This window comes from Macaca nemestrina, chromosome 2 (assembly GCF_043159975.1).
Source record: "Macaca nemestrina isolate mMacNem1 chromosome 2, mMacNem.hap1, whole genome shotgun sequence".
NCBI classification, from domain to species: domain Eukaryota; kingdom Metazoa; phylum Chordata; class Mammalia; order Primates; family Cercopithecidae; genus Macaca; species Macaca nemestrina.
This window is the reverse complement of record NC_092126.1, coordinates 149,883,106-149,908,937: the sequence shown is the minus strand read 5'-3', so window position 1 is coordinate 149,908,937 and position 25,832 is coordinate 149,883,106. Positions and strand designations below refer to the sequence as shown.

Here is a 25,832-nt window from a genome sequence, read left to right as displayed (position 1 = left end):
TGCCCTACAGTGAGTGGTCTAAGGTCCGTTCCTGTAATAAAGCCCTGATTCCATCATATCCAGTGGCTCCACTTCCCAGGCTGAGCCTTGACTGACAGAGAGTTAGTGAAGATAAATGTGGCGACGTGTTAACAACTGGCAAATCTGGGTGAAGCGCAGATGTGTCTGCGGAACTATTCTTACAACTCATCTGTAGAATTCACATTTTTCTAAATACACTTTAGAAAGATAACAATGTTGAGGAAGGAATCAGTGAGTGAATGAATGAGTGCCGTTGTTCACTACATGTGCTCCTGTTCTGCAGTTTTAGATCTTTATTTAGTTGACCCCATGCACAGCGAAAGCACCTCCCTCGTGGAGCACACAATCATTTTCTATGACTCTAAGACTCTGGGGAAGTCCAGTTCTGTTTTGTTGGGTTTTGAGCCCCAGTCTCTCTCTGCTAGGGAAAAATAGTTCTGTATATATGTGGTGGTGTTCTGATGAAACAGGATATTGTGCCCCCACCCCAAAGAATTGAAGGTCTGATGTTGTATATCATAGAACCTTTATTATTTATCCTCTAAATTCTTAGAAACTTACATAACGCCCGTGCTCTAGTTATGACACCATTTATAGACATTTAAAATGCATCTTCATTTATAAATATTTTACATTTGGTCCATAGAACAGATAATTTTACTAAATAATACTGTATTTTTTAAAACAGGCTCTGTATATACTTTGAATATGTATATATTACATATATTTTTTATATAGAGATAGATTTACTTGGTGTTCTGAGAATAAATCCTTATTGCAAAAAAAGCATATATGATAATACAATATTTCCCCCGCCCCGGGCAAATACTAAAAAAAGTTACACATATTCACAGTTCTCACAGTAATTGTACGACACTTAATATTGTGCTCTATAAGATAGGTTTGGATGGAAATCAGTTAGGGGATTTCTTGCCAAACATCTCACTTAGAATTGCTTACAAACATTAAATACACTGCATTTGTCTCAGAGAGACTTGGTCTCAGTTTCACACTGAAGAACAAAGAGAAAGTTGGAAGTCTTCCTGCCCTTAGTCTAAAGGAATTCACACACAGATGGAGAAGTAGAACCATGAGACACAGTGATGGGTTCCTGTCATTCTAAACCCTATCATTTAATAATACGTATGCATTCTGATCATGGATTCACCAGCTGGCACTGGGGATGCCTTGGCAATGAGACTAATTTACAGATGACCTCAGGAAAAGGCTTCAGATTTCCTACACAATATCAAATGAGACCTACGTGCCACAAGTGAGGATGAATGTGCATGTTGTGCGTTCGTATGTGTACACATATTTTTTTTTCTCTACAATAATGTGCTTAATATTCTGAGGGTAATATCTTATTGCAAGAACTGGTATGCTGGTCACTTTCAGATGAGAATGACAAGAGATTAAAAACCCCACAGTCACAGTTATTTACCATAGTTATTAAGGATTAGTCATAAAACACGGCTTGTGAGCTAACTAGCTAAGGAGCTACGGGGCACGATGTATGATTTGCTACGTGGGAACCCATCTTCCTGGCAAATGAGACACGCGGAGCTACTGGAGCTTGCAAGAAACTGTCTTCGCTTGAAGTGCCGCCGCCACCACGGAGCCCAGTTCCAGAAAGGAACAAATCATACTTTCCAATGAAGCATTTTGAATCTCGGAAGCACATTGCGGGGGATCCTCTGGATTAACACTAGCTCCTCAGTTAGTGGGCTGGGTGGGTTTTAGTGGCAGTGAGGAGACTCCCGCTGAGGAATTTCAAGGAAGGTGAGGTGGCAGCAGCTTGGGGTGGGTGGCAGTGAGGGTGGTAGTTTAAGAAGGAGACCGAAAGATAACTGTGGATCCGTCTTGACTGTCGGACAGATCCTTCACCTTGATTTCCCCTACAACTGTTTTGTACTCTGTGAAATTGGGCAGCTTAAGAGAAACCGGAGCTCCAGTATAGGAAGTTTCCCCAGTAGGACCTGAGGCCCCTGGAATGGCGATAAAAAGAGATCAATTGTGCTTGTGGCAGTTTTCCAGCAAGCAGGGCTTGTCTGGATGGATTGCACTGGGCCAGGTCCAATCAGAATGGCCCGGCGGGGAGGGGACAGGGACATCGGGCTGCAGAACGCTCATTCATTCGGGCCGCGGGGACAAGGACACTCCACAGACTGCAGGAGAAGCGGCCCTGGGAATATCGACGGACGCCCCTGGGTTTTTTTTTTTTTTTTTTTTTGTCCAGCTGCCTTGGGAAGGAGAAAACCAAAACACGAAAGCCAGAGCTCCGCTGACTTCTGGTACGTAAGAGCAAGCGTTCCCGGGAAGTCCCCATTGTACAAAATGCCCTTTTCCTGTGCATGGAGCAGCGTTCAGAGGGAAGGTAACTCCTGCAAAGTCCGAGATAACAGTCATGGGTTTCGGCAGTAAGAGAACAGTCAGGAACAGGTTTAAAAGCCAGGAGCACATGTGGCCTCGCTGCATCACGCTCCCTCGCGGGATAAAAATGATCTACCGCGGCGGTTACCAAGGCCGATCGTGGGACGCTGATGGAGCCTGGATTAAAAAGGTCACCAGCCCGCCGGGTGCCGGAAGCCACCGGGTATCCTTGCCCACTGCAGGGCCCACCTAGGGGTCTAACTGTCCTCCCACCTCCCCTTTCTGCGTGGTGATGGTGTCTGGACTCGCCACTCGAGGTAGGTTGAGATGGAAGGTATCCTCAGACATCAAGTGGGGGTCGCACTCAGCCAGGTCGGGGGGTGAGAGTGTCGGGTCGGCGAGCGGCCCCCACCCTAGATGTAGGCCTCCTTGCTGGTGGAGCTGCCGGCCTGGGGCTGCTCGGGACCATTCTCTGGGCGAACGATGTCTTCGCTGGGTTGGACCATGACTTGGATGCGCTGTGGGTACCGGGGAGGAAGGCATGAGGCTCTCTGGGGAAAATCCCAGGCTGGGATGACAGGGAACCCGCCGCTTCCCTCTCCTGCCCTCTCTTCAAGTGCATCTTGTCTGCTCTGCCTCCAAACTACACCCAAACTCCAGCCACATCCCCACATCCTGCACCCCTGCCACAGCCCCTCTCACTTGGGTTACTGCAAAAACTCCCAGTCAGCCCTCAGCTTCCACTCTCGCCTTCATTCCGTCCTCTCAGCAGCGGGAGAGTTCTGTGAAAACCGGACTCAGATCACGCCCCTGTACTCCTCAGGACCCACCGAAGGCTCCCATTTCCCCAAGAGGCAGCGCCAAAGTCCTCCAAGGCCCTACATGACCTGGCTCCTGCCACCTCCCAGTCCTCAGGGTCCTCTCCTCTTCCTCACGCATCCACACCCCATCTGCATGGGACTCCCCGACGCCCCGCAAACACAGCAGGCATGCTCCCGCCCCAGGGCGTTTGCACAGGCCCTGCCCTCTCTCTGGCACAACCTTCCTCTCAGACAGCGGCAGCTCGCTCTCCGCCTCCCTAGGTCTTGGCTCAAATGTTTCGCCTTCTCAGTGAGGCCTCACCCGGCACTCCCTAAACCCCCTACCTACTTGATTTTTCTCTATAGTGCTCCTCCCCACCTCACATGCTTTTATTTTGTTAGTTGCTTATCTTCCTCTACCAGAATGGGAGCTCCAGGTGGCTGCAATTACTGCTTATCTTGTTCATGGCTGTGTCCCCCACACTGACAGTAGTGTCTGGCACATCATCACGGTTCCATCCATGTATGCTGAGTGGACGGATCCCCCACTGCCTTCGCCATCCTGCCCTGTCAGCTCACACCCTGGCCTCAGGTATGTCTTGGCCCTTCCTACCGCTGGGCCTTTGCACAAGCTGTGCTCTTTTCTGCAAGGGCATCCCCTTAACCTCTTGCCACGCTAAGACCCAGCTGCTATTTGAGGCTCTTCAGTGGATCATGGAAAAGGAAAGCTTTGGAACTGCACTGGGAAGAAAGGGCTGAAAGCCCTGGCTCTGCTCACAGCTTCCCGAACTGGGAACCTGTTTACTTAACCCCTGTGGTTCCTCAGTTTCTTCATCTGAGGTTGGAGGAGGATGACCCAGTAACTCCACGGCGGCACATAACCTGCAGCCCAGCTTCCCCGTGCCTCGGACCTGAGAGGGCTTCCCCTGGGTCCGGCAGGTGCATTTCCCAGGGAACTACAGTGGACAGCCACTTATCCAGGGCCTTCTGGGGCGGCCCTCACGCTCTGACTCTCCACTTCTCCCAGTGGCATCTTTTCAGCCTGCACACACCTCATCAATGTCTCTTTGTGTGGCACCTCCAGCACTTCTTTGCTTCCCTCAAGAATTCAGTGCAGTTTAACAAAGTGCAGGCATGGACAGAGAACCCTACGTGATGGTGAGGCCCCTGCTGCGGGCAGCAGGTCTTTTGTGCTTTGTCTTTCCTTGTGGGTAAGACCACATGTTCTCTATATCAATCCTACAAATGAGATCTAGAGTGAGCCCTGAGCAAATGTGATCCCACCCTCCATCTGTTCCAAGCCCTTCATGACATCCCATTGCCGCCAGGATAAAGTCCAAAGTTCTTGTCCTGGTTTTCAAAGCCCTACATGATCTGGCTGGACCTGCTTACATCCCAGCCTCATCTCTTGTCATGCCCTCTCCTCACACCCCTTTCCACTTTACCCTCCAGTCACACTGATCTCCCTTCATTTCACCCAATGCAGTTTATACCCCTGGACCTTAGCACATGCTTTCCAACCTCTCCTCCCCTCCCTCTTCTAGGAACATTCTTTCTGCTTCTACTTTTAAGTTTGGTTTATCCCCAGGCCTCTCCTTTGTTATCCCCTCTTCTGGGAAGCCTTCTTTAATCCTCCTTAACCCAGGTAGGGCTAAGGGAGGGCTATTTGCTCCAACCCCCTTGGCTTTCCCTAATCTCAGTGTCTCTAATACTCTACTGTCATTGGCTATTGACTTGTCTGTCTCCCCAGCTGGACTGTGAACTCCACAAGGGGTGGGGCTGTGCCTGGCACAGTGGGAGAAGGGCTCTGGCAATTTGAAGGGTGGGGAAGGGCTTACCTGCTTCAGGGAGCCCTTTAAGGTGAGGAACATGTAGGCCATGTACCCGGGGATGAGGACCATGGAAGACAGAGCCATCAGCCAGCCCACGCCCTGGCCCCACTTGGGGAAAACATAGTTTCCCATGGTGAGAGGCGTCATCTGCACAGCACTGAAAATGAACACGCCCTGGAAACGGGGTAGGGGAGGGGAGGGGAGGAGTCAGTCACCCAGGATGGACCACCCTGAAGCCAGCAGGCTGACTGCCCTCCACCCTTACCGCAAGGCTGACCCTTACAGAGGCCCAAGGTCTTAGGAGTCCTGCACTCAGCGCCACTGCTAGCACTTAAGGTGCCTTTGTGCATAATAGAAAAAGACACCCTCTCAGGGAAGATCAGCAGGAAAAGGCAACCCCTCTAGGGAGACTAATTAGAAAAGGGAATCCCTTCCTCCAAGTTCCCCGGCTTCAAAAGCAGAGCAAGGGTGAGGTATCAGCTCCCAGTGTGCGGTTGGCGGGGTCCCCTTACGTGGTACACAACATATGCAGTGGCTCTGCCCCCACCTCAAGAACCTCGGGTGGCCCCTTCCAGGCCTGCCCCTGCTTCAGCTCCTGCTTGTGGGGATGAGGGACCCTGAGAAGGAGAGTCTCCAAGTGCCAAGAGCTTGGCCTTGGTTCGAATCTCAGCGCTGACTAGCTGGGTGATACTGGTTAGGTGAGCCCCAGATCCTGCAGCGGTAAAGTGGGACAATAATACCTCTTTTCTGAGGTTTGTGGAGGATGATATAATGTGTCTTGTACCGTACAGGGTGCAGAATAGATGCCCAACAAATGGTAGAGAGAAGTATTATTAAGGAACAGGGTTTCTGGGGGCCTCTTCCACCTGCCTCTGCCTCTAGAGGTTTCTCCCTGGACCTGAGTCCTCCCAGGGCTTGGTCTAGCCCTGATAGGGCTACTCAGGCCTTGTTCTTACCGCCACAATGATTGGTGTGAAGAAAGACCAGCAGAGTTTCCACCAGATGCAGGGCCTGGATCCAACCATCTCTTGGATATTGTCATAGAATCGGTTGACACCTGTGACATTGGGAGCAGAAGGGATGGATGAGCTGTGGGTGCTTCAGAGTCAAAGCCTGGTTCTACCACCTTCTCACAGTGTGACCATGGGCAAGTCATCTAACCTCTCTGAGTCTCAGTTTCCTTGTCTGTACCATGGGGGTAATGCTCTGGGGGTCCTCGTTACCAGGTATTTTTCAATAGCCCAATTCTCACAGCAAGTGGGTTGTGTAGGTGAGCAAGTCACTTTAACGTGAAGATATCTACCAACAAAAGGAGACTGACAAGATGATCCCCCCCAACCCTTGCCACTCTCAATGTCCCCCCCACTCAACATCTATCCCAGCCATTCCTTCAAAGGCTTTCCTGGGCAGGGGCTGTTTTTCCCTGATGGTCAGATGCTGTAAGAAACTGGCAGTCTGCTGGACGCGGTGGTTCACGCCTGTAATCCCAGCACTTTGGGAGGCCGAGGCGGGAGGATCACCTGAAGTCAGGAGTTTGAGACCAGCCTGGCCAACATGGTGAAACTCCGTCTCTACTAAAAAATACAAAAATTAGCCAGATGTGGTGGCAGGCGCCTGTAATCCCAGCTACTCAGGAGGCTGAGGCAGGAGAATCGCTTGAACCTGGGAGGCGGAGGTTGCAGTGAGCCAAGATTGTGCCATTACACTCCAGCCTGGGAGACAAGAGCGAGACTTCATCTCAAAAATAAAATAAAATAAAATAAAATAAATAAAAGAAAAAGAAATTGGCAATCAATTGCAAAGAAGAACTGCAAATCTCATGAAAAAGAAAAACCCCAAACCCCAAATTGGTGTCTTGAAGTTCACCAGAGTGGCTTTGGGCACTGCTCAAATTACAAGCAGAGTCACTGACCAGTGAGGATCTGACCATATTAGAACAGTTAGACAGAGAAGGTGTTCTTGGGAGTGTAAATTAGTGCAACCTCTATGTAAACCAGTACAGAGATTTCTCAAAGAACCAGAAATAGAACGACCATTTGATCTAGCAATCCTACTACTGTCTATCTACGCAAAGGAAAAGAAATTATTATATCAAAAAGATAACTGTACTCGTGTTTATTCATAATAGCAAAGACATGGAATCAACCTAAGTGTCCATCAGTGGATGGCTGGATAAAGGAAGTATGGTATATATACACAATGGAATACTATTCAGCCATAAAATAGAATGAAGTCATGCCTTTTGCAGCAACGTGGGTGGAACTGGAGGCCAACATCTTAAGCAAAACAACTCAGAAACAGAATGTCAAATACTGCATGTTCTCACTTAAAGGTGGGAGCTAAACAATGGGTACAGGTGGAATAATAGACACTGGAGACTCAGAAGGGTGGGAGAATGGGAGCTAGGGTAGATGATGAGAAATTACTTAGTGGGTAGAATGTACAGCTGGGTGTGGTGGCTCATGCCTGCAATCCCGGCGCTTTGGGAGGCCGAGGTGGGCAGATCATGAGGTCAGGAGATCGAGACCATCCTGGCTAACACAGTGAAACCCCATCTCTACTAAAAATACAAAAAATTAGCTGGGCATGGTGGTGGGCGCCTGTAGTCCCAGATACTTGGGGAGGCTGAGGTAAAGGAATTGCTTGAACCAGGCAGGCGGAGGTTGCAGTGAGCTGAGTTTGCGTCACTGCACTCCATTCTGGTGACAGAGCAAGACTCTGTCAAAAAAATAAATAAAATAAATAAAAATAAAAATAAAAATAATGTACATTATGTGGTGATGGGTACACTAAAAGCTCAGACTTCACTACTACACAAGATATCCAGGTAACAAAATTGCACCCATATCCCTTAAATTTATACATATAGAACAAACATAAAAAAGAAGGGACAATGACAAGAGGGATGAGGTGGTAGATATTGCAAAGGGGACACAAAATATCATGTTTCTTTAAACATTTGCTCTGATGGGACGATCAAAGGTGCAAGAAAGGATGTCTTCATTTTTTACTGTCGTGCAGTTGGCTCAAGAAACTTAGGCCACAAAATAAATAAAATCAATGTTTCTTTTGTTATTTGTTTTAAGATAGTGCATACTTTTAATTACAGCCTAGTTTTTGTTAAATATATAACTTTAAAACTTTAAAAAATAGTTTTGGTTTCCCTTTTCTGGATAAAATCTCCAAAAACCCTTTTTATTCCAAAATTTATGAAGAAATGTTGGCACCTATTTTAAATGAATTCATTTAACTGCTCTTATATCTTCTAAACATGGGGGACTCCTGGACTAACCTAATTTAATTGTAATATGAAGAATAAATAAATACATAAATGCAGGGAGAAGACCTGGGGTTCAAATTGCACTTGTTGAATGATGACTGAAGAAAGGAATGAACAGATGAATGAGTGAATGAATAAGGGAGGAGGGGCTGATACTCACCATAAAACCAGGAAATAGAGACACATTCAAAGAACACGAGGAACAGCAGGCTCATGCCACTGGCAGAGTAGTAATCAAAGAGTTTGAAGACGTAAATGCCCCCCTGCAAGAGGAAAAGAGGTGAGAACAGGTGCATTGCCCCCGGTGCCCACTGCATCCAGTTCACAGATGACATGGACTCTGGAGGCTGATGGGGCTGGGATTAGGCTGCACTGCAGCAAGAAGTCTTCAGGGTAGATTAGATGAAGCACTGAGGGCTTTGTGACCATGAGAGGTTGTGGACATTGACAGTCTGGGGATTGGGAAGGAAATGTCCAGGTGGTAGAGGAAAATGCCAATTTCTGGTAAGGTTGGAGGGCAGAAAGAGGAGTTGGTCACCAGCGCCATCTTTTTACAGTGTAAATCAGTCATGTCTCTCCCCTGCTTAAAACCTTTCATGACTTAAAGGAGACAATAATATAACACATAAATAAGCAGAGAGAGAGAGATCTAATCCAATCCTATGCCATCCAATCTCATCCCATCCCATCCCATCCCATCCAATCCAAATGTCTTGGCCTGCAAGGTCCGCATGGGCTGGTTCTTCGTCTCCCACCCATTGCCTCACTCCCTCTGCCTCCGCCACATTGGCTTCCCCCGCCACCTGCCCCATCCCTCAAATGCCTCAGGGCTTTTGCACCTACTCTGCTCTCTTTCCCCAGATCTTCGTCTGGTTGGCTCTTTCTTATCATTTAAGTCTCAGCCCAACTGTCGCTTTCTTGGAAAGAGAGACCTCCCTTGACTACCTTGTCTGAGGGAGCGCCCCTCCTGTCCCACTGGTCATTGTCTATTCTGCTATCCTCTTCTCCAGGGCACTTGACACTCTCCGAAATCATCTAATTTGTCTGTCAGTCTTATCCACCAAAACGTAAGCTCCAAGACGGCAGACACGGTAGTATCTGTCACATTAATTGCCGAATTTCCAGGGTCATGCCAGGCCCATAGCAGGTGTTCGACAACTATGAATGAAGGGATGAATGAATACTAACTCTGGAGCAGAACTACATTTGGATCTGGGGGGTGATTTGTGGATTATAAAAATCAGACCCACAGCGCTAAACTCATGTTGCTAGAGTCATTTATATTTATTGTACAATTCACCAGCTATGCGAGCATTTCTCATTCATGTCAATACAAAAGAAAAATGGGAACGAAAGAAAGCTTTGGGCAGTGTCAACTTCAAAGGTCCATCTCCAATTTGACTTTCTGGCTAATTTCTGTGGACCTTTCTTGTTTCTTCCTTTTCTTTCTTTCTCTCTTTTTCTTTCTTCTTTCTCTTTTTCTTTCTTTCTTTCTTTCTTTTCTTTCCTTCTTTCTTTTTCTTTCTATTTTTTCTTTCTTTTCTTTTTTCTTTCTTTCTTTTCTTTCTTTCTTTCTTTCTGTCTTTCTTTTTCTTTCTTGCTTGCTTGCTTTCTCTCTCTCTCTTTTCTCTCTTTCTTTTCTTTCTTCTTTCTTTCTTTTATTTTGAGACAGAGTTTTTCGCTCTTGTTGCCCAGGCTGGAGTGCAATGGTGTGATCTCAGCTCACTGCAACCTCTGCCTCCCGGGTTCAAGTGATTCTCCTACCTCAGCCTCCTGAGTAGCTGGGGTTACAAGCACCTGCCCCAAAGCCCGACTAATTTTTGTATTATTTATTTATTTATTTATTTATTTTTAGTAGAGATGGGTTTTCACCACATTGGCCAAGCTGGTCTCAAACTCCTGACCTCAGGTGATCCGCCCGCCTCGGCCTCCCAAAGTGTTGGGATTACAGGCATGAGCCACCACGCCCGGCCTTCTGTGGGCCTTTCAAAGCTCAATTCCTACATCCTCTTCTCCAGGAAGCAGTCCCTGGTGCCCCCAGTCCGGTTAGGTGTTTCATTCTCTAGCTCTGTCCTGTATGTCCTAGCTCAATGTTTGTGTTTCCCACCAGCCTGGGAGCCCCTGGAGGGCAGGGACCCCATCTGACTCACTGTTATGTGCCCAGAGCTTGGCACAGAGATGATGCTCAATGAAGGCAGGAAAGGTGGGATACAACAGAGGAGGGGAAAGTAGGCCCTGGGTGTGGCCCTGGGCAGTGCTGGGGGAGTGCCAGGTGCTTACTGAGCTTACCTGAGTGATGTTAGAGAGGCCGATCAGGTAGGAGATGATGCAGACGGCAGCAATGAAGAGCTCTCTGCGGTTGCGGAGGAGCCTGGGGTACTCATCCACCAGGGCTGTGATGAAGCCCTCCACAGTGCAGAACTTCAGGTGGGAACAGAGGTCAGCCACCTACAGCAGTCCCAGCCCCAATCCACCCAAAGCCTGACCTTCTAAGGAAGGATGGGAGGCCTAGCAGCACTGAGCCAGCAGAGCCCAGGGTTCAGCCTGATTCTGCCTATGACTCACTTTGTGACCTCAGGAGAGTCCCTTCCCTCTGAGCATCAGTTTCCCCTTCTGGAAAATGGAGAAGGTGGCTGAGCTGTTCCCTGAAGTTTCATGCAGTGGAACATTCTAGGGACCTGGAATTTCTGGTCATCTTCTTGGCAGCCTAAGAGTGGCTTCCTCTCCCTGCTTACTCAGGGACTGAGGAGTCTGGGGGTGGAGAAGCTCCTGGGTTGCAGAGGGCGCCCTCACCTGGCTGTCAATGCCCAGCATCAGCAGCATAGAGAAGAAGAGGATGGCCCAGAGTGGGGAGATAGGCAGCTGGGTCACCGCCTCTGGGTATGCCAGGAACGCCAGCCCAGGGCCTGAACAGAGAAGGGCAAAAGACAAGAAAAATAAAAAGTACTCAGCACCTACAGCCTTTCCAGCGCATTGCCCATTTTCTAAGCCTTATTTCATTTCATCTTCAGAGTAACCTTTCAAGTGAGTGTTTTCAGCCCCTTTTTCCAGATGCAGAAAGAGGGTGGGGGATGAGGGGCCACAGTAATTGTGCCCAGAGACAAGAGGACCAGTGAGGAGCTGTGGCCATCATCTGGAAGGGGGACAGCATGGCCTGGCCAGTGGTGGGGATAGTGCAGGTGCAGAGAGGCAACCAGATAGAGATGTGGGGGGCGGAGGGGCAGATCCTGGTATGGGCTGGCTTGCAGGGTGAGGGTGAGGGAAGAGTCCAGGATGATGCTGAGTTCTCCACCCTGGGCACTGGATGGTGAGACCCTTCTGTGATGGGGAGTATAGCGGAGGAGAAGTCTTTGGAGCCTTGTTTGGCATGTGTTGCGTTTGAGTATTTGGTGCAGGTGTCTAAGAGATCAGGAAATCTTGGAATGAGAAGGAAAGAGATTGTAACCTCCCTGGGTCTGGCTCTGGATGGGGGTGGTGGAATGGCTGGGGAGTTGCAGAGAAATGAGATGGCGGTTGCCCTTGAAGGGGAGATTAGAACCGGAGCAGAGAATGCTCCTTTCACGGGACCAGCCCACTTCTTCAAGGGACCAGTTGTGTGGCCTCCATGAGCCTCAGGGGCCTCTGCCCTGCACACAGTGAGTTCCTCCCATTGGCTGCTTGCCTGGCTGTGCAGAGAAGGGCTGTCTGGGGTTTTCCTTGGGCTCTGTGGCACTGATGACTGTGTGGTGAGCAGACTTGGCATGGCCCACTTGGTGAGAACATCTTTGGAGCTGAGACAAAAGCATGGATTTGGGGGTCTTTGTAGTATGGTAATGAACATATCTGAATTGAGCCAAAGTTTATACCCCCAAGGCAAGAGTGGATCTTCTCCCCAAAATGTCCAGGTTTGTGCTGGATGTGCCAGTATAGCCAAGAGACTAAGAGCCCAGGCTTGGGAGTCAGCCAGACCTGGGCTCCAACTCCAGATCTGCCACTTTCCAGCTCCATGCCCTTAGGAGGTGAGTCTCAGTTTCTCATCTATGAAATGGGCTAACAGTAGCATGTATCGCAAAGTGTTGAGAAGAATCACGGGTACAGTCCATGTAAAATGCTCAGTGCATTGCCTGGCACATAGGGAGTACTCAAGGCCAGTGAGCCACAGTGGTGGTGTTAATGGTGATGATGGCAAAGGCCAGCGTGGTTAGTGCCCCCACACCAGGAGCCCGGCCCCACACAATGTTGCACTGACCTGAGGCCGCCACGTCAGCAATGGACCTCTTGGTGACATGGGCCATGAAGCCCACAATGGAGAAGATGACGAATCCTGCGAACATGCTGGTGCATGAATTGATGCAGCAGACGATGATGGAGTCCCTGGAGAGAAGGAGGAGTGGGGTCAGGAGGGTGGTACTGGCAGACAGTGTAGCTGCTGGCTGTGGTTATGAAGGGGTGGCCCGGAGGAGGGAGCTGGGAACGGGGCTACACTTTGGGCCCCAGAAGCACAGGTCCTAAGAGCAAGCTAGGGGAGGGCAGAGCCAGAGGATCGGGGTCAGGAAAAGGGGACAACAGGAAAGTCTGTGTCTCCAGAAGGAGTGACACAAAGGACTGGCTCAGGGAGAGGTTAAGCTGAGAGTGCAAAGTGGCCAAAGAGGGCCCTAACACATGAGTGTGGGGTGCGGACTCGAGGGGCTCGGCCAGGAATGAAGGGGCTCCCACAGCTGTCCTCTCCAACCTGTAGACGTTGTTGTGGAAAGAGTTGTAGCTCCCAAGAGCGATCAGGGACCCCAGGCCCAGCCCGTATGAGAAGAATATCTGGGTCGCCGCATCCAGCCACACCTGTAGGCAGAATTATCAAAGACCGTCAATAGTAATCACCATAGCCATGGCTCACCAGGGCCTTTTCCGTATGCCCACCGGCTCTCCCTGGCAACAAACCCGGTCTACAGTGAGGGTCAGAAAGATGTAAAAGCTTGTCTCAAAGCTGCTAAGTGGTGGCTCAGAATCCAGGCCGGGAGGAGCACTCACCTCAGAGTCGGACAGCTTGCGGAAGTTGGGTGTGATGTAGAAGAGGATGCCCTCCTTGGCTCCAGGCAGCGTCACTCCGCGGAAGAACAGGATGATCAGCATGATGTAGGGGTATGTGGCTGAGAAGTAGACCACCTGGGAGGAAAGTGGGTGACAGGTGACACCTCCTCCTGTACACCCTTGCTTCCTCCTCCCCCATTTCCCCTACATCCATATCTGTTGTGGCTCTGGGCTTGATTCCAGTTCTTCCACCTCCAGGAAGCCTTCCCAGATCCTTGCTCTCCTTGGCCACTTTTCTGAAGCTCCTCCTTGGAGTCTGAGCCAACCAGCTCACATTTGGTTTTTCCCTTCCCCTGTTTTTTCCTATTTTTTGACTTCTAAATTATCCAAGTAATGCATGTGGTGACAGGAAAACTTTTAAATTACATATGCACACACACACATAAAATGAAAGTTCCCTTCACCAGCACCTAGAATTTAAGTTATGTGGGGGAGCAAGGCTTGCATTGTTCACGTCCCCATACCTAGAACAGTCCACCGTATATAGTAGACACTCAATAATTGTCTGGCAAACACATAAATGCATGGATGTTCCTACTTTAATGCTCTTCTGAAACTCTCGTTTGCAGATGTAATTACATTTTCTTACAAAATGAGGTTCAAATTAGGTACTTGCCTTTCCATGTAACATGTTTAGAATTAAAAAACAAAACACAATACATACAGGTTTGTTTCTCATTTTGTTTACTAAACATTGTTTTATTGCCTCATGAACAATTTGACATTTTAATTACACAAAACAGTCCCTCAGAAGGTCCTACCATTCTCTTTTTAAGTTTCCCCACTGTTACGCGTTTAGGTTACCTCCAATTTTATGTGACTCTAAATAATACCACATTAAATACCCCTGCATCTTCAGCTACAAAATTATTATACCACTCTTGGGAAAAATTTCTAGAGGTGGAGTTACTGAGTTAAAAGGAATAAATTTATCACAGGCTTTTGATCCATATTACCTTGTTACCTTGTTGCCTTCAAGAAATGGAACTTCACCTGGTATTACAGAGAGTGTCTTCCTGTCACAAGATGAGCACTGGGTATCATCATTTAAACAATTATTTTTTGTCAAATTGATCATCATTGTCTAAAATTGCATTTCTTTGCTCACTAGTGTGGAAGAGCAATGTTCAAGTTCGATGACCTTTGTATCTGAGAGTCTAATGTGAGCCTGTTTCCCGGTCAGCATGGACAATTCACCAGCTTAGCTTCACGTCCATGACTTGACCCTGAGATTCTGCAGGATTAAGGAAGGCAGCCACAATCCAAGAGAAAACCCATTGTACTTGGAGCTAGGAAAAGGGAATTCAAACGCATCTGTGTCACCCACGAGTTGTGTAACTTAGGGCCAATGTCGTATTTTCTCTTAGCTTCACTTTCTCTTGTCTGGAAACAGGCACAGTCACACCCACTGCTCAGAAAGGTCAGTCACATGAGGACATACTGCAGGCTTATTATATGTCACCTCGGTCTCGTACTTCCCCTGCCTTCTGTGTTCAGCGTGAAGCCAGGCACATAGTAGGTATTCAATAAATGCTTGTGGATGGATTGGTTGACATCCTCAATATATGCAGTGAGGGGGCCCTACTCTCTGTCCCCAAGAAGTGGCCAGTCTCTTAATGTAGCAGGAACTCTAATTACCACTCCAAAATGATTATAATTAATACTATGTGTAAGGCATATGCTAAGCATTCTACTCATCTCCCTCGGCCTTTGTGACAACCCTGTAAGGTACTGTTGTTGTGACCATTGAACAGATGAGGAGACTGAGGCTCAGAGAGGTGAATGGCTTGCTCAAGTGCACACAGCTAGAAGCTCAGGGACTGAGATTCAAACCCTTCCAAAGCCCATAAGCCCTATACTTTTCTGCCCCGAAAGTTAGACTGGGACACACTTGTGCCCTCCTCTGGCATCCTTAGTCCTAGGAATGGATCAGAGAGATTTTTACACCAGCCTTGGATTTGAGAACACAGTGGGTCCAGAAGTTCCCACCAGATGGAACTAGGGCCGCTTTTCATCAGCTCTGCGAAGTGTGGAATTTGTTAAAGTTCTGCTTGGTTCGTTTCTGCTACTGCTTCTAGAACCTTGCATCCACTTCTTGGGTAGTTCTGACCTTCCCGCCTCCCGGCTTATTCAGTACAAATCTCTTCTCTGCCCTTGACTTGCCATAAGATCTGAGACAACACACTTGCCCTCTGGGTTCCCTTCAGGTCAAGGCCAGTGAGAGACTCTGCTATATTCTGTCCCCAAGCTCCTGGGGTAGGGCTTGAAAGGGAAAAGAGGTGGAGTAAGGCCAGTTTTCCACCTCCCGGGTGTCCCTGGGCTGGACATCCCAGCTTGGCGTTTGCTCTGCACTTGCTGATAATAAAAACAAGAGCAATAACAACCCCCCTTGCTAGGTGCTGAGTGCTTGACAAAATCACCATCTCATCTGATTATCATCATAAACCAACAGATAAGTATAATCATGAGCCGAGAAGGAACTCAGTTTCCTTCTCTGTAAAACGGGGCTCATGATTATACTTATCTGTGAGGCGAAATGACTTGCCTGAGCTCACAGCTAGTAAATGGTGAGGTTGGGATCTGAAATCATGCACTGCTTAACACAGAGCCTGAGTCTTTAACCATTAACCTATTCATCTCTGTTGTTCCTCAAGGGTCAGGATGTGAAGCTGTCATCTCTGGAGCTTCTGCGCCTGGCACAAGGCTTGGTGCAGAGCAGATGCTCTGGGAAAGTTTGTTCAACAGTCCAGGAGCAACATTTGTCCTCTGTTTTGAGTTGACTCTGTTGGGCCCAGTGGAATCCCATGGGACTCGCTGTGAGCTTCCCACTGTGCTGCACTATTTCCTTTCATCCTCATAACCACCCTAGAAGGTAAGGTAATGTTATTATTCCCATTTTACAGTAAAAGAAACTGACACACCGAGTGATGAAGGGACCTGCTTAACTCAGGGTTAGATGGGACTCCTGGGAGTTGCGGGCAGAGCTTCCTCTATCCAGTGCCCTCCTGTCCCCACTGTGCACATACATCCCTTACCTTTCCAGTCCAGCCGACACCCTTCCAGATACAAAAATACACAAGGATCCAGGCGATGGCCAGCGTGATAGCCAGTGGCCAGCGGATCTGACCTGGCTTATCCAGCCCGTCTGTCATCTGATGCATGTTGCGCCTAGTCAAACAGTGGAGGGAGGAGAAAGTCACACAGAGCTGGTGGGAGCTGGAGTGATCAAGGGGTGCCCAGGGCATGGCCACAGACGATATCCCCGCCCTGGAACTGTGCTGACACCGTCATCACTGTGATTCAAGAGGTAGCTGGGGACTGCGAGGCCCACTATACTGATCGGTAGAAAGTGCTGTTTGGTCAAGAGATCAAAGAGAACAGGACCTCCCAGGGCCTTAGTCAGCCACCACTACTGCTCATCTGGATGGCCCAGTGGCCTCCTAGTGGGACGCTGCCTTCAGTGTTCCTCTGTCTCCTCTCCAGCCCCAGAGAGCCTTCCAAATTGCAAGTCTGATCATGTCACTCCTCTGCTTACTGCAATGAATAGCACCCGCTTGTTCTCAGAATGAAGCCCAAACTCCCTGGCCAGCCTTTCAAGGCCCTTGCATCTCTCTCTCCTCTCAGCACTCACTGCAGCCTGCTTGCCGGTGCCTAGCCTGACCTCATCTGCCTCCCAGCCTTCACACTGTTCCTCTCCAGCACCTGCCTGCCCTGCAGTTTTCTCCTCTAGATGCCACTCCCCACCTGGGCTGGTCGAGGGGCCTCCCTGAGGTCCCTGCAGCCCAGCCGCCTGTGCTTCCGTCCTCTCTGCATTGGCCACCTGGTGGTGCCATTGCCTGTCTGCACGTCTGTGCCTGTCATCAGTTGGTACACAGTAGGAGCTCAAGAAGTGTTTACTGAATAAATGGTTGAATGAAAACTTCGAACGTGCCTAAGAGCGGCATGTGGGAGCTGCCGGAAAGCAGAACCCACCGGAGCAGAATTTGATTTTTATTTGTAAGGAAACAGTGTAACCACGGACATTGCACCATAAAGAGATCAGGCAACACTGATTCTGACACTGCCTGAGAACAGTTCCTCCTGGGAGCTTATCCAAGGTACTCTGGGACCTTCTAGACTGCTCCTGGATCCTTCAGAGCTGTCCAGCATGGATGCTTCCTTCATGCCAGAGAGATTTGGGCCCCAGCACCTCACTGTGTCATATCAGTGTCCCCCAACACACATCTCTACAAGGTACTCCCCTGAAGATACAATCAGCATGGCCTTCACTATGGCCGGAGTGTGTGTGCGTGTTTATTCCGAGTGACTCTAGGTTCGTAAGTAGATCGGGCCGGTTTTCAGGATGAATCAGGATAAGGTCGACCTCTCCATGTGATTCTAATTGGCTATGCTGGTTATTCCCCTCCATTTGCCTCTCTGATCCACTCTCCCCCTTGACCACTCTGTGCCAGGCCCCAGGATGCTGACTACTATGGCTACATTATCTGGTCCCCTGCCCTCTGGCTTCTAGCTGAGTTCGATCACCGGGAGGCGCTGGCAGGAGATTAGAGGCAGAGATGTTGGGGAACGTATTGTCCCTGCTAGACCGTGGCTTTGTGGGTAGCTGGATTTCGCTATCAAAGGTCAGAGTATGTGTGTCTTATGGCTCCATCTATGGTCCAACTCTTTCTGGGGAGAAAAGGCTTTCGGCATCCCTTGTGGCTGCCTTAGCCCTTGCCCTGCCACAACTCTGCAAGTATAGTCATGTGTCACTTAACAACGGGGATATGTTCTGAGAAATGTGTTGTTAGGCAATTTTGTTGTTGTGTGCATATCATAGCGTGTACTTACACAAATCTAGATGGTGTAGCCTGCTATACTCCTACACCATATGGTGTGGCCTATTGCTGCTAGGCCACAAAGCTATACAGCACATGACTGTACTGAATATTGTAGGCAACTGTAACACAATGCATTTCTGTACTAGACATGTCTAGATGTAGAAAAGGTAAAGTAAAATATGGTATTATAATCTTATGGGACCATCATTGTATATGTGGTCCGCTGATGACCAAGATGTCATGTGACACATGACCGTAGCCCCTGGCTGACATTCCCTGTCCCTGCCATCCCCTGGCGGCCCCATACTCACTCCCAGAACTCTACCACAGCGCTGGTCATGTTGGTGGTGTTGACCATGCTGTAGTTGGAGAAGCAGCGGTCCGTGTTCCAGGGGTTGTCACACTGTTTCCACGGCAGTGTCTGCAAGGACACAGTCATGAGGACACATCCCCCTGGGCTGCCAGGGGCTGGCATGAGTGGTCCCAGTGCACCCTGCCCACCCTCATGGTCCCCAAGCCTCCTCACACCTCCCTTTCCCAGCAGCTCTGGGAGGTAAGTAGCATTATGATCCCCATTTGACAGATCAGAGAGGGACAGTGACTTGCTTGAGAATACACAGCTACTAAGTGCCAGGGCTGAGATTTGAACCTCAACCCGTTCACTATGAAAAGAGCCTTCCAAGCTGCAGCCGGGGCTACTTCCCCACCATGTGATCTTGGGCAAGAGATCTTGCCCATCTAACTCTCACTGCGATGACACCTGCAAACACTTACAGAGCTTGTTCTCTGCCAGGCGCAGTTCTAAGTTCCTTACACATATCTGCTCCTTAATCCTCATGAGAACCCTATGAGGTGGGTTTCACTTTTTGTTTTCTTTCATTTTTTAATTGTGATAAAATTATACATAACATTTACCATCTTAACTGTTGGTGAGTGTACAGTTTAGAAGCATTAAGTATACCCATAATGTAGCACCCTTAGCCCTGCCACACCTCTGCAAATATAGTCATGTGTCACTTAACAATGGGAATACATTGTGAGAAATGTGTTGCCTAACATTGTCAGCATCCAGCTCCAGAACTTTTTTCATTTCGCAAAACTGCAACTCCACCCACTAAACAACAGCTCCTCATCCCCCTACTCACAACCCCTGGCAACCATCATTCTACTTTCTGTGTCTATAAATTTGACTACTCTAGGAAACTCATATAAGCAAGATCATACAGGATTGTATTTTTGTGACTGGTTTATTTCACTTGACATAATATCCTCAAGGTTCATCCATGTTGAAGCACGTGCCAGAATTTCCTTCCTTTTAAAGGCTGAATTACATTCCATTGTATGTATAGACCATATTTTGCTTACCAATTCATTTATCAATGAACACTTGGCTTGCTTCCACCTTTTGGCTACTGTAAATAGTGCTGCTGTGAACAGAAGTGTACAAATATCTCTTTGAGAGCCTACTTTTCATTCTTTAGGTATCTACTCAGAAGCAGAATTGCTGGATCATATGGTAATTCTATGTTTAACTTTTTGAGGAACTAGGGCAGATTCTAATTTTATTTCCATTTTGTAAATGAGGGCACTGAGACTCAGAGAGGTTAAGTCTCTTTTCTGAAGTTGCACAGCTGGTATATAGTAGAGTCAGGATTTGAACCCAGGCTGTCTGTGTCCATATAAAATGGACTAACAATACGCACTTTAGAGGGGTGTCATGAGGATTGGATGTGAGCCTACAAGGAGTGTCTGGCTCACAGGAGATGCTAAATTCGTGAGGCTATGGCTGTTGTGGGGAGACCAAGGCCCATAAAAGACAAACCAAGTTCCCCACTCCTGGAGGAATGACCTTGTCAGCAGAGTGGTGGCCACAGCAGGCGGAGGGTGGGCTCTGGGTGTGGCTCCTGCTGGAGGGGGTGGCCAAAGGGACCACTCACCGTGGTGAAGGAATTGTACAGGTAGTAGATGGCCCAGGAGATGATGACGATGTAGTAGATATTCAGCCAGAATGACAGCACCGCAGCCGCAAGGCCCACGCCTGGGAGCAGAACACAGACACACATCCATTTAATACAGACTTCACATGAACTGTCCTGGCATGTTCCATGACCTCTACAATCTTATCGATCTCAGAGAGAGGCATTACTGAGGACACTGAGGTTAAGAGAGAGGCAGTGACTTGCTGAAGGTCATGTACATCTGGCAAGCCAAGGGGCCAGGACTCATGTCTGGGGCCCAGTGCAGACTGGTGGCAGGCAGGGCTGGGGTCTCAGCTTGCCAGAGGAGGTGGGGCCCAGGCCCTCAGTCAGTAAGCATGACTCACCAAGTATCTACCTGGGTGCCTGTCAGGCACTGAGCACGAGGCAAAGCAAGTCACACCCAGCTCTCGCAGGGGAAATGAATGGGCTAACAGGACAGAACAGGCTGATGTGCGGGAGATTCTGGATTGGGCTTCTCCACCTCCACCTCCCTAGTTTCTGACCAGCACTGTCATCTGCCACCTGGCCCCTTGCAACAGCCCTCATTCTGCTCAGACATACACCTGATGGACGGATATGTGATGCCAACCCTGGTCTGGGTAGACAGCTCCCTCTCTCCAGAGGGGCAGGGGTGTGTGTGGGCAGGGGCACCACCACCCAGGGCTCCGCTCTGCAGACTTACCCTTGAACATAGGAGCCAGCTTCCATACCCCCAGGCCCCCGATGGAGGTGTACTGGCCCAGGGAGCACTCCAGCAGGAAGAGTGGGACCCCCGCAAAGATGAGCGTCAGGAAGTAGGGGATCAGGAAGGCACCTGCAGGGGAAAGAAGACAGAGCTCGTGGCCCCAAGACTTTCAAGACCTGCCCTGGTAGAGGGATTGCCATGGTTCTGGGTCCCCATCCAGGATTTCTCTATACCCGCCTCAAAAGTAGGACCCACAGCCAACTGCAGGCCCAAGGACAGCCTTACGTGAAATACATCCCATTTTTTGCAGGTGAGTAGATGAACTTCTTGGTATCATTAACAGAGGACAATCGTCCTTCGGGAATCTTTTGATAAAGGGATAAGAAACAAGAAATGGGGCCTGGTGCTCCCTCTGGAGTCTTTAGGGGAGCTTTTCTCCTACAGTTGCCCCAGAAAAATGCCTAAGCAGGATCCTTTTTGCAGGGTCCAGACCCAGCCAGGAGGTCTCCAGGCCAGCACCTACCCCCACCATTTTTCCCGCAGAGATAGGGGAACCTCCAGACGTTGCCCAGGCCGATGGCATAGCCCACACAGGACATGAGGAAGTCGAAGCGGCCCTTCCACGTGTCCCGGTCGGGGAGGTCCGCTGCCTTCTTCTGCACCTTGACCACCAAGGTTTTGGGCTTGTCATTGGCCACAGGGGCCTCGCTGACCTCGGTGGAGATCTGCCCATCAGCCACCTTGCTGCCGTTGGTCGCCATGTCTCGGAATTTGGACGCAGGGGTCCTGGCAGATGGACGTGCGATGTCAGCCCCGGTCCACGTGGACAGCAGTTTTGCGGCTCAAGGGCACCCTAGGAGGACAGGGGTAGGGTGACAGGCACAGAAAGAGAATATGACCTTGGAGTTGCCTCACCCTAAAATGACAAAAACAAAATAACCCATGAACAAACTAGGGGCTTGAAAAGGCTCTCTATAAGCTCTTCCTCTCGCCCACCCTCGCTCCTGGAGGAAGGAAGGTGACTTTTGTTTCCAAAGACACAGCGATGTTTCCTGGCCTGGCTTCAACTCCGGCCATCTGTGTCCAACCCTCTGTTGTATGTCCTGCTCAGAGGAGAAATCTGAGGCCACCAAACTTCCAACATGAAATATTAAGTATTTAATCATAAAATCTTTAACTTTGCCTTCAAGGATGCAATTGGGAGCCTTGTCCCACTCTGCAGCCATACTAGCCATGGCCAGGGCGAGCAAGAAAGAAGTTCAACCTACGGTTGAATGGGGAGAAAGGTGGCCCCACTATGGAGGGTCCCAGTGAAGACAACAGAGCCTAGGAGTTACAACCTCTGATCACAGTCCACTTTACCACTTTTGAGCTGTATGACTTTAAGTACACTCAACCTCTGTGTGCCCCTATCTTTTATAATGAGGATGACACTGGTACATCTCTCACTGGGTTGCAGGAAGTCCTGAGTCTATACTTTTAACAAACTCTGCTAAAGGAGATTCTTATACTGGCAGCCCAGCCCTGGCCCTCAGCTAAGGACCACTGGTTTAGAGGACCTCTTTCAGCCTTCAGTCACCGCAAGATATTCTACTGACACCCTGAAGCCTTCTTACCTTTTTATTTCCAGGGGCAGCATGGGGTACAGTACAGTGGAGGAAACTGGGCTGAGAGCAGTCCTGAGTTCAAATCTCCAGTCTGCCTTCTACCAGCTGAGTACTACTGCTCAGTACTACTACTCAATACTATTAAGTACTGCTCTTGTTTGTGCTCAGTTTCCTCAAGTATAAAATGGGGGCAATCCCCTCTGGCTTGTAGAGTTGCATCAAAACTCAGCCGTAATCGCTGCAAGAGTGCTTTTCGTCAGCCTGGTTAAGAGGGAGAACTCCACTCATGGATGTTGTTACTGTGGCTGTTGATGTTACCTGATGGTTGTCGGGGGTGGGTCAGCTCCAGAAGGGCTCCTTCTGCCACTCTGGGTGAGAGCCTGCAAAACAGAGAAGGGAAGGAGAGGAGGGATGGCGAAGCAGCGGTGGGGCAGGCAGGCAGCTCCTACAGAGGGCAGCGGGGGTGCAGGAAGCCTGCCAGGTTGTCCGGGCTGTGCGCGTGTCCCGCAGAGCATCCCCAGCCAGGGTGGCCGCAGCGAGTCCATGCAGCATGGCACTGGCCCTCGGGGTGCTGGGAACATGCAGGAGTGGGGCCTGCTGCCCTCAGGACAGCTGTGGGGGTGGGATGAGGGCAGCGTGGAGAAGACATTCTATAATTTTATCAGAGGAGAAGAGAAACCAACAGAGGGGCTGCTGAGACTTTTCTCCATCCTCCATCCAAACTCGTGGAAATGTTACAAAAAGGCCACGTAAGAACACGAGAAAGAGCACCTTGTTTTGGGGTGAGAAAGGCAGGTTTCCAGAGAGTTTATTTCGAATTATCCAATTTTTGCCCCCTCCCCCCAAATTTATTTTAAAAAAGGATATATCCAAAGATGACTACAATGCTTAGTTTATGAGTGACTTTTGTTTTCTTCTTTGTACTTTTTTAAATTTCTATAATGTTCTACAAAAGTGATTTGAATTAATAATATAACACAAAATAAACTTGTGGAACCCTCGGAACAACCAGAACATGTGAAGCACCAGTCTGCGGACCCTCAGAGGTGGGAGCTGCGCCAAAGCAAGGTGCAGTGTGACCCTGGCCCTCCCCCCGTGACCTCCACCCTGCAGCTTTGCCCAGTGGGGGCCCAGTCTGCTGTGGACTGGCCCTCCAGCCCTTCACATGCAGTCCCCATTACCAAACACCATCTTCTCCTCCCAGAGTTCACGGAGAACCAGGCCATCTTCAGATCATCCAAACTTGCCTGCCACCCCTGCTCCTCGTTCTCAGGGATGGCCTGCTCACTTTGAGCTCCTTCACGGCACACAGGCTGGTCTTGGATGCCCATCTAGATCCTGGCCTGGGCATGGCACTGTGAGAGAGGGCTCTGGACTCAGTAGGGTGCCTGCCTCCCCTCCTCGAGAATGGCAGGAAGTAGGAGGCGGCCGATTCTGTGGTCTACCAGGGAGTCTTGGGATATGCGGGAGAGAGCAGCCTCAGCCATTAACTGTCCTAACAATGATGGCCTTGACTATCCCATGATCTACCCTTGTGGTCTCCATCTGCCATATTTGTTCAAAATGATCCAATCACCTTGGATCAAGACTGACCACCTGACCCAGGCTAGCCAATCAAATTCCTTCCCTGGAAATTTGGCATGGGACCCAGGAAGAGGGGCAGTTTTGCCAGTGACTTGGGAACTCTGGGGCAGTCATCCTCTGCCCATCTTGTACTCAGAGTGAGAGTTGGTCTGCTGAGGAAGGAGAGAACTAGAGATCAAAAGATAGAGTGTCTTGAAGCTCCTAGTTTGCAGTTCCAGGCTTTCTTCAGGCTGGTACTTGGATTTTACAAAATATTCCCATAGTCATGAAACAGATGTTTTGCTTACATTGGCTTGGGGGCTCCTGTTGCAATCTTAAATCTCTGCACCATCCCTCTGGTTCACCAGGATGTTCAGTCCATGAGTTCTCCATGACTATATTGAGCACCTCCTCATGCCAAGCCCTGAGCAATCAGAGATGGTGGCTGCTCTGAAGACCCCACCATAAAGAAGACATACATGTGATTTCCAATTTCTGGAATATGGGGATATGTATTCAGATTCAGCTAAATGCCTATAACTTCCCTAGGAAGAGCCACATGACTATATTTGGAGTTTTCCTTTTAGAAGATGTGGCACATATGAAGATAAAGTAAAGCCATGAATTGATACAACTCAAACTTCTTTGAGGATTTAGGACTGAGAAGGCTCTTTGACTTACACAGCGGCAAAGCCACCCTAGTGCTAAGTCAGACAGACCTCGGCTCCCTCCAACACCTGCTAATGCTGGGTGAGTTACTTCACCTCTCTGACCCTCATCTATAACATGGGAGGATAATAATACCTCCTTCAGAGGGTTATGGTGATGATTAAATGAGATCATGTGTGTTAAGCGTGTACAACTATGCCTGGCACATAGTTAGGGCTTAGGAAATCTCAGTCATTGTTATCACTGCAATCGCCACCATCTGAGTATGGATCCATTGTTCTTAATCTGGCATTCACAACTTCCCAGAAGGCTACAACAACAACAATAATAATGCCGACTAACGTTTATTAAGGGTTTACTATTCAGGTCTTTCAGTGTCTTCAGCATTTTAAAAACTCCAATGGAAATCATCCTTTTAGTCCCCCTGGGGAATACCAGCTAACAGAAATGTCAAGTCTCTTGGCGTTGGGCTCTCTTTGTACCAAAGCAAAGAAGTCTAGCTCAGCACCTTGGGCCAGTCAGAAGCTGGGAGTGGTACATGTGTTTGTTAATACAAAAATAATTCTTCTGTAATAAAGTCTGGTAGTAAAAAAAATCCCAAACATCTAGTCCATGGGAGGAAAATGATAAAGAGCCTCCTGCTAGTGAACGCGCCTGGGACCCAACACTTAAATGGAGTGGTCCCAAGAAGCATGCCTCACCCGCACACCTGGGGAACAGTGCTTCGGCAATTTTAATTCCTGGCACTTCCCTCTCCTATGAAAAATAACATGCAGAAAGCACAGGTGTGTGTGAGTTCACGGCAGGGTAACTTGGCTGTCTTTCTAGAACATTTCTCTGAAGCAAAACCAACCTTTTTGCAAGTTGTTACTTTTCCTTTCCTGAGACACACCCCTGTATTTTGTGGCTCTCTGGGATCATGCTGGAGGACAGCTCTGTGGGTCTGTAGCGGCAAGACCACACGTTTCTTCCACCTTGTCCTGAGTGCCAGTCTGTGATCAGCCTCCTCTACCGGCTGGTGGAGCAGGCAGAAGAAACACCTCTCACCTTCTCATGATCTGGGCATTTTTCCAAAGCCTTCTTCCAGCGTCTTCCCATTCTTCTTCATCAGGTAACAACATTCTGGAGACCCAGAATCC

The 25,832-nt window shown here is 49.0% G+C and overlaps 1 protein-coding gene across 1 annotated transcript in view; it reads right to left on the bottom strand.

Moving 5' to 3' along the window:
- Window positions 1–530: 530 nt before the first annotated feature.
- LOC105477703 (solute carrier family 6 member 1) overlaps window positions 531–25,832 on the bottom strand; it is a 45,231-nt gene continuing 19,929 nt past the window's right edge. Inside the window, exons 2-16 of the mRNA XM_011734355.3 lie at window positions 22,780–22,841; window positions 21,378–21,707; window positions 20,852–20,983; window positions 20,128–20,228; window positions 18,502–18,611; window positions 16,406–16,538; window positions 13,311–13,445; window positions 13,018–13,121; window positions 12,535–12,659; window positions 11,100–11,212; window positions 10,596–10,727; window positions 8,467–8,569; window positions 5,983–6,083; window positions 5,033–5,200; window positions 531–2,912 (exon numbers count right to left, since the gene is read on the bottom strand). Coding sequence (XP_011732657.1) covers window positions 2,808–2,912; window positions 5,033–5,200; window positions 5,983–6,083; window positions 8,467–8,569; window positions 10,596–10,727; window positions 11,100–11,212; window positions 12,535–12,659; window positions 13,018–13,121; window positions 13,311–13,445; window positions 16,406–16,538; window positions 18,502–18,611; window positions 20,128–20,228; window positions 20,852–20,983; window positions 21,378–21,615 — 1,800 coding nt within the window. The 5' untranslated portion in view covers window positions 21,616–21,707; window positions 22,780–22,841 and the 3' untranslated portion in view covers window positions 531–2,807. The remainder of the gene's footprint in view (window positions 2,913–5,032; window positions 5,201–5,982; window positions 6,084–8,466; window positions 8,570–10,595; window positions 10,728–11,099; window positions 11,213–12,534; window positions 12,660–13,017; window positions 13,122–13,310; window positions 13,446–16,405; window positions 16,539–18,501; window positions 18,612–20,127; window positions 20,229–20,851; window positions 20,984–21,377; window positions 21,708–22,779; window positions 22,842–25,832) is intronic.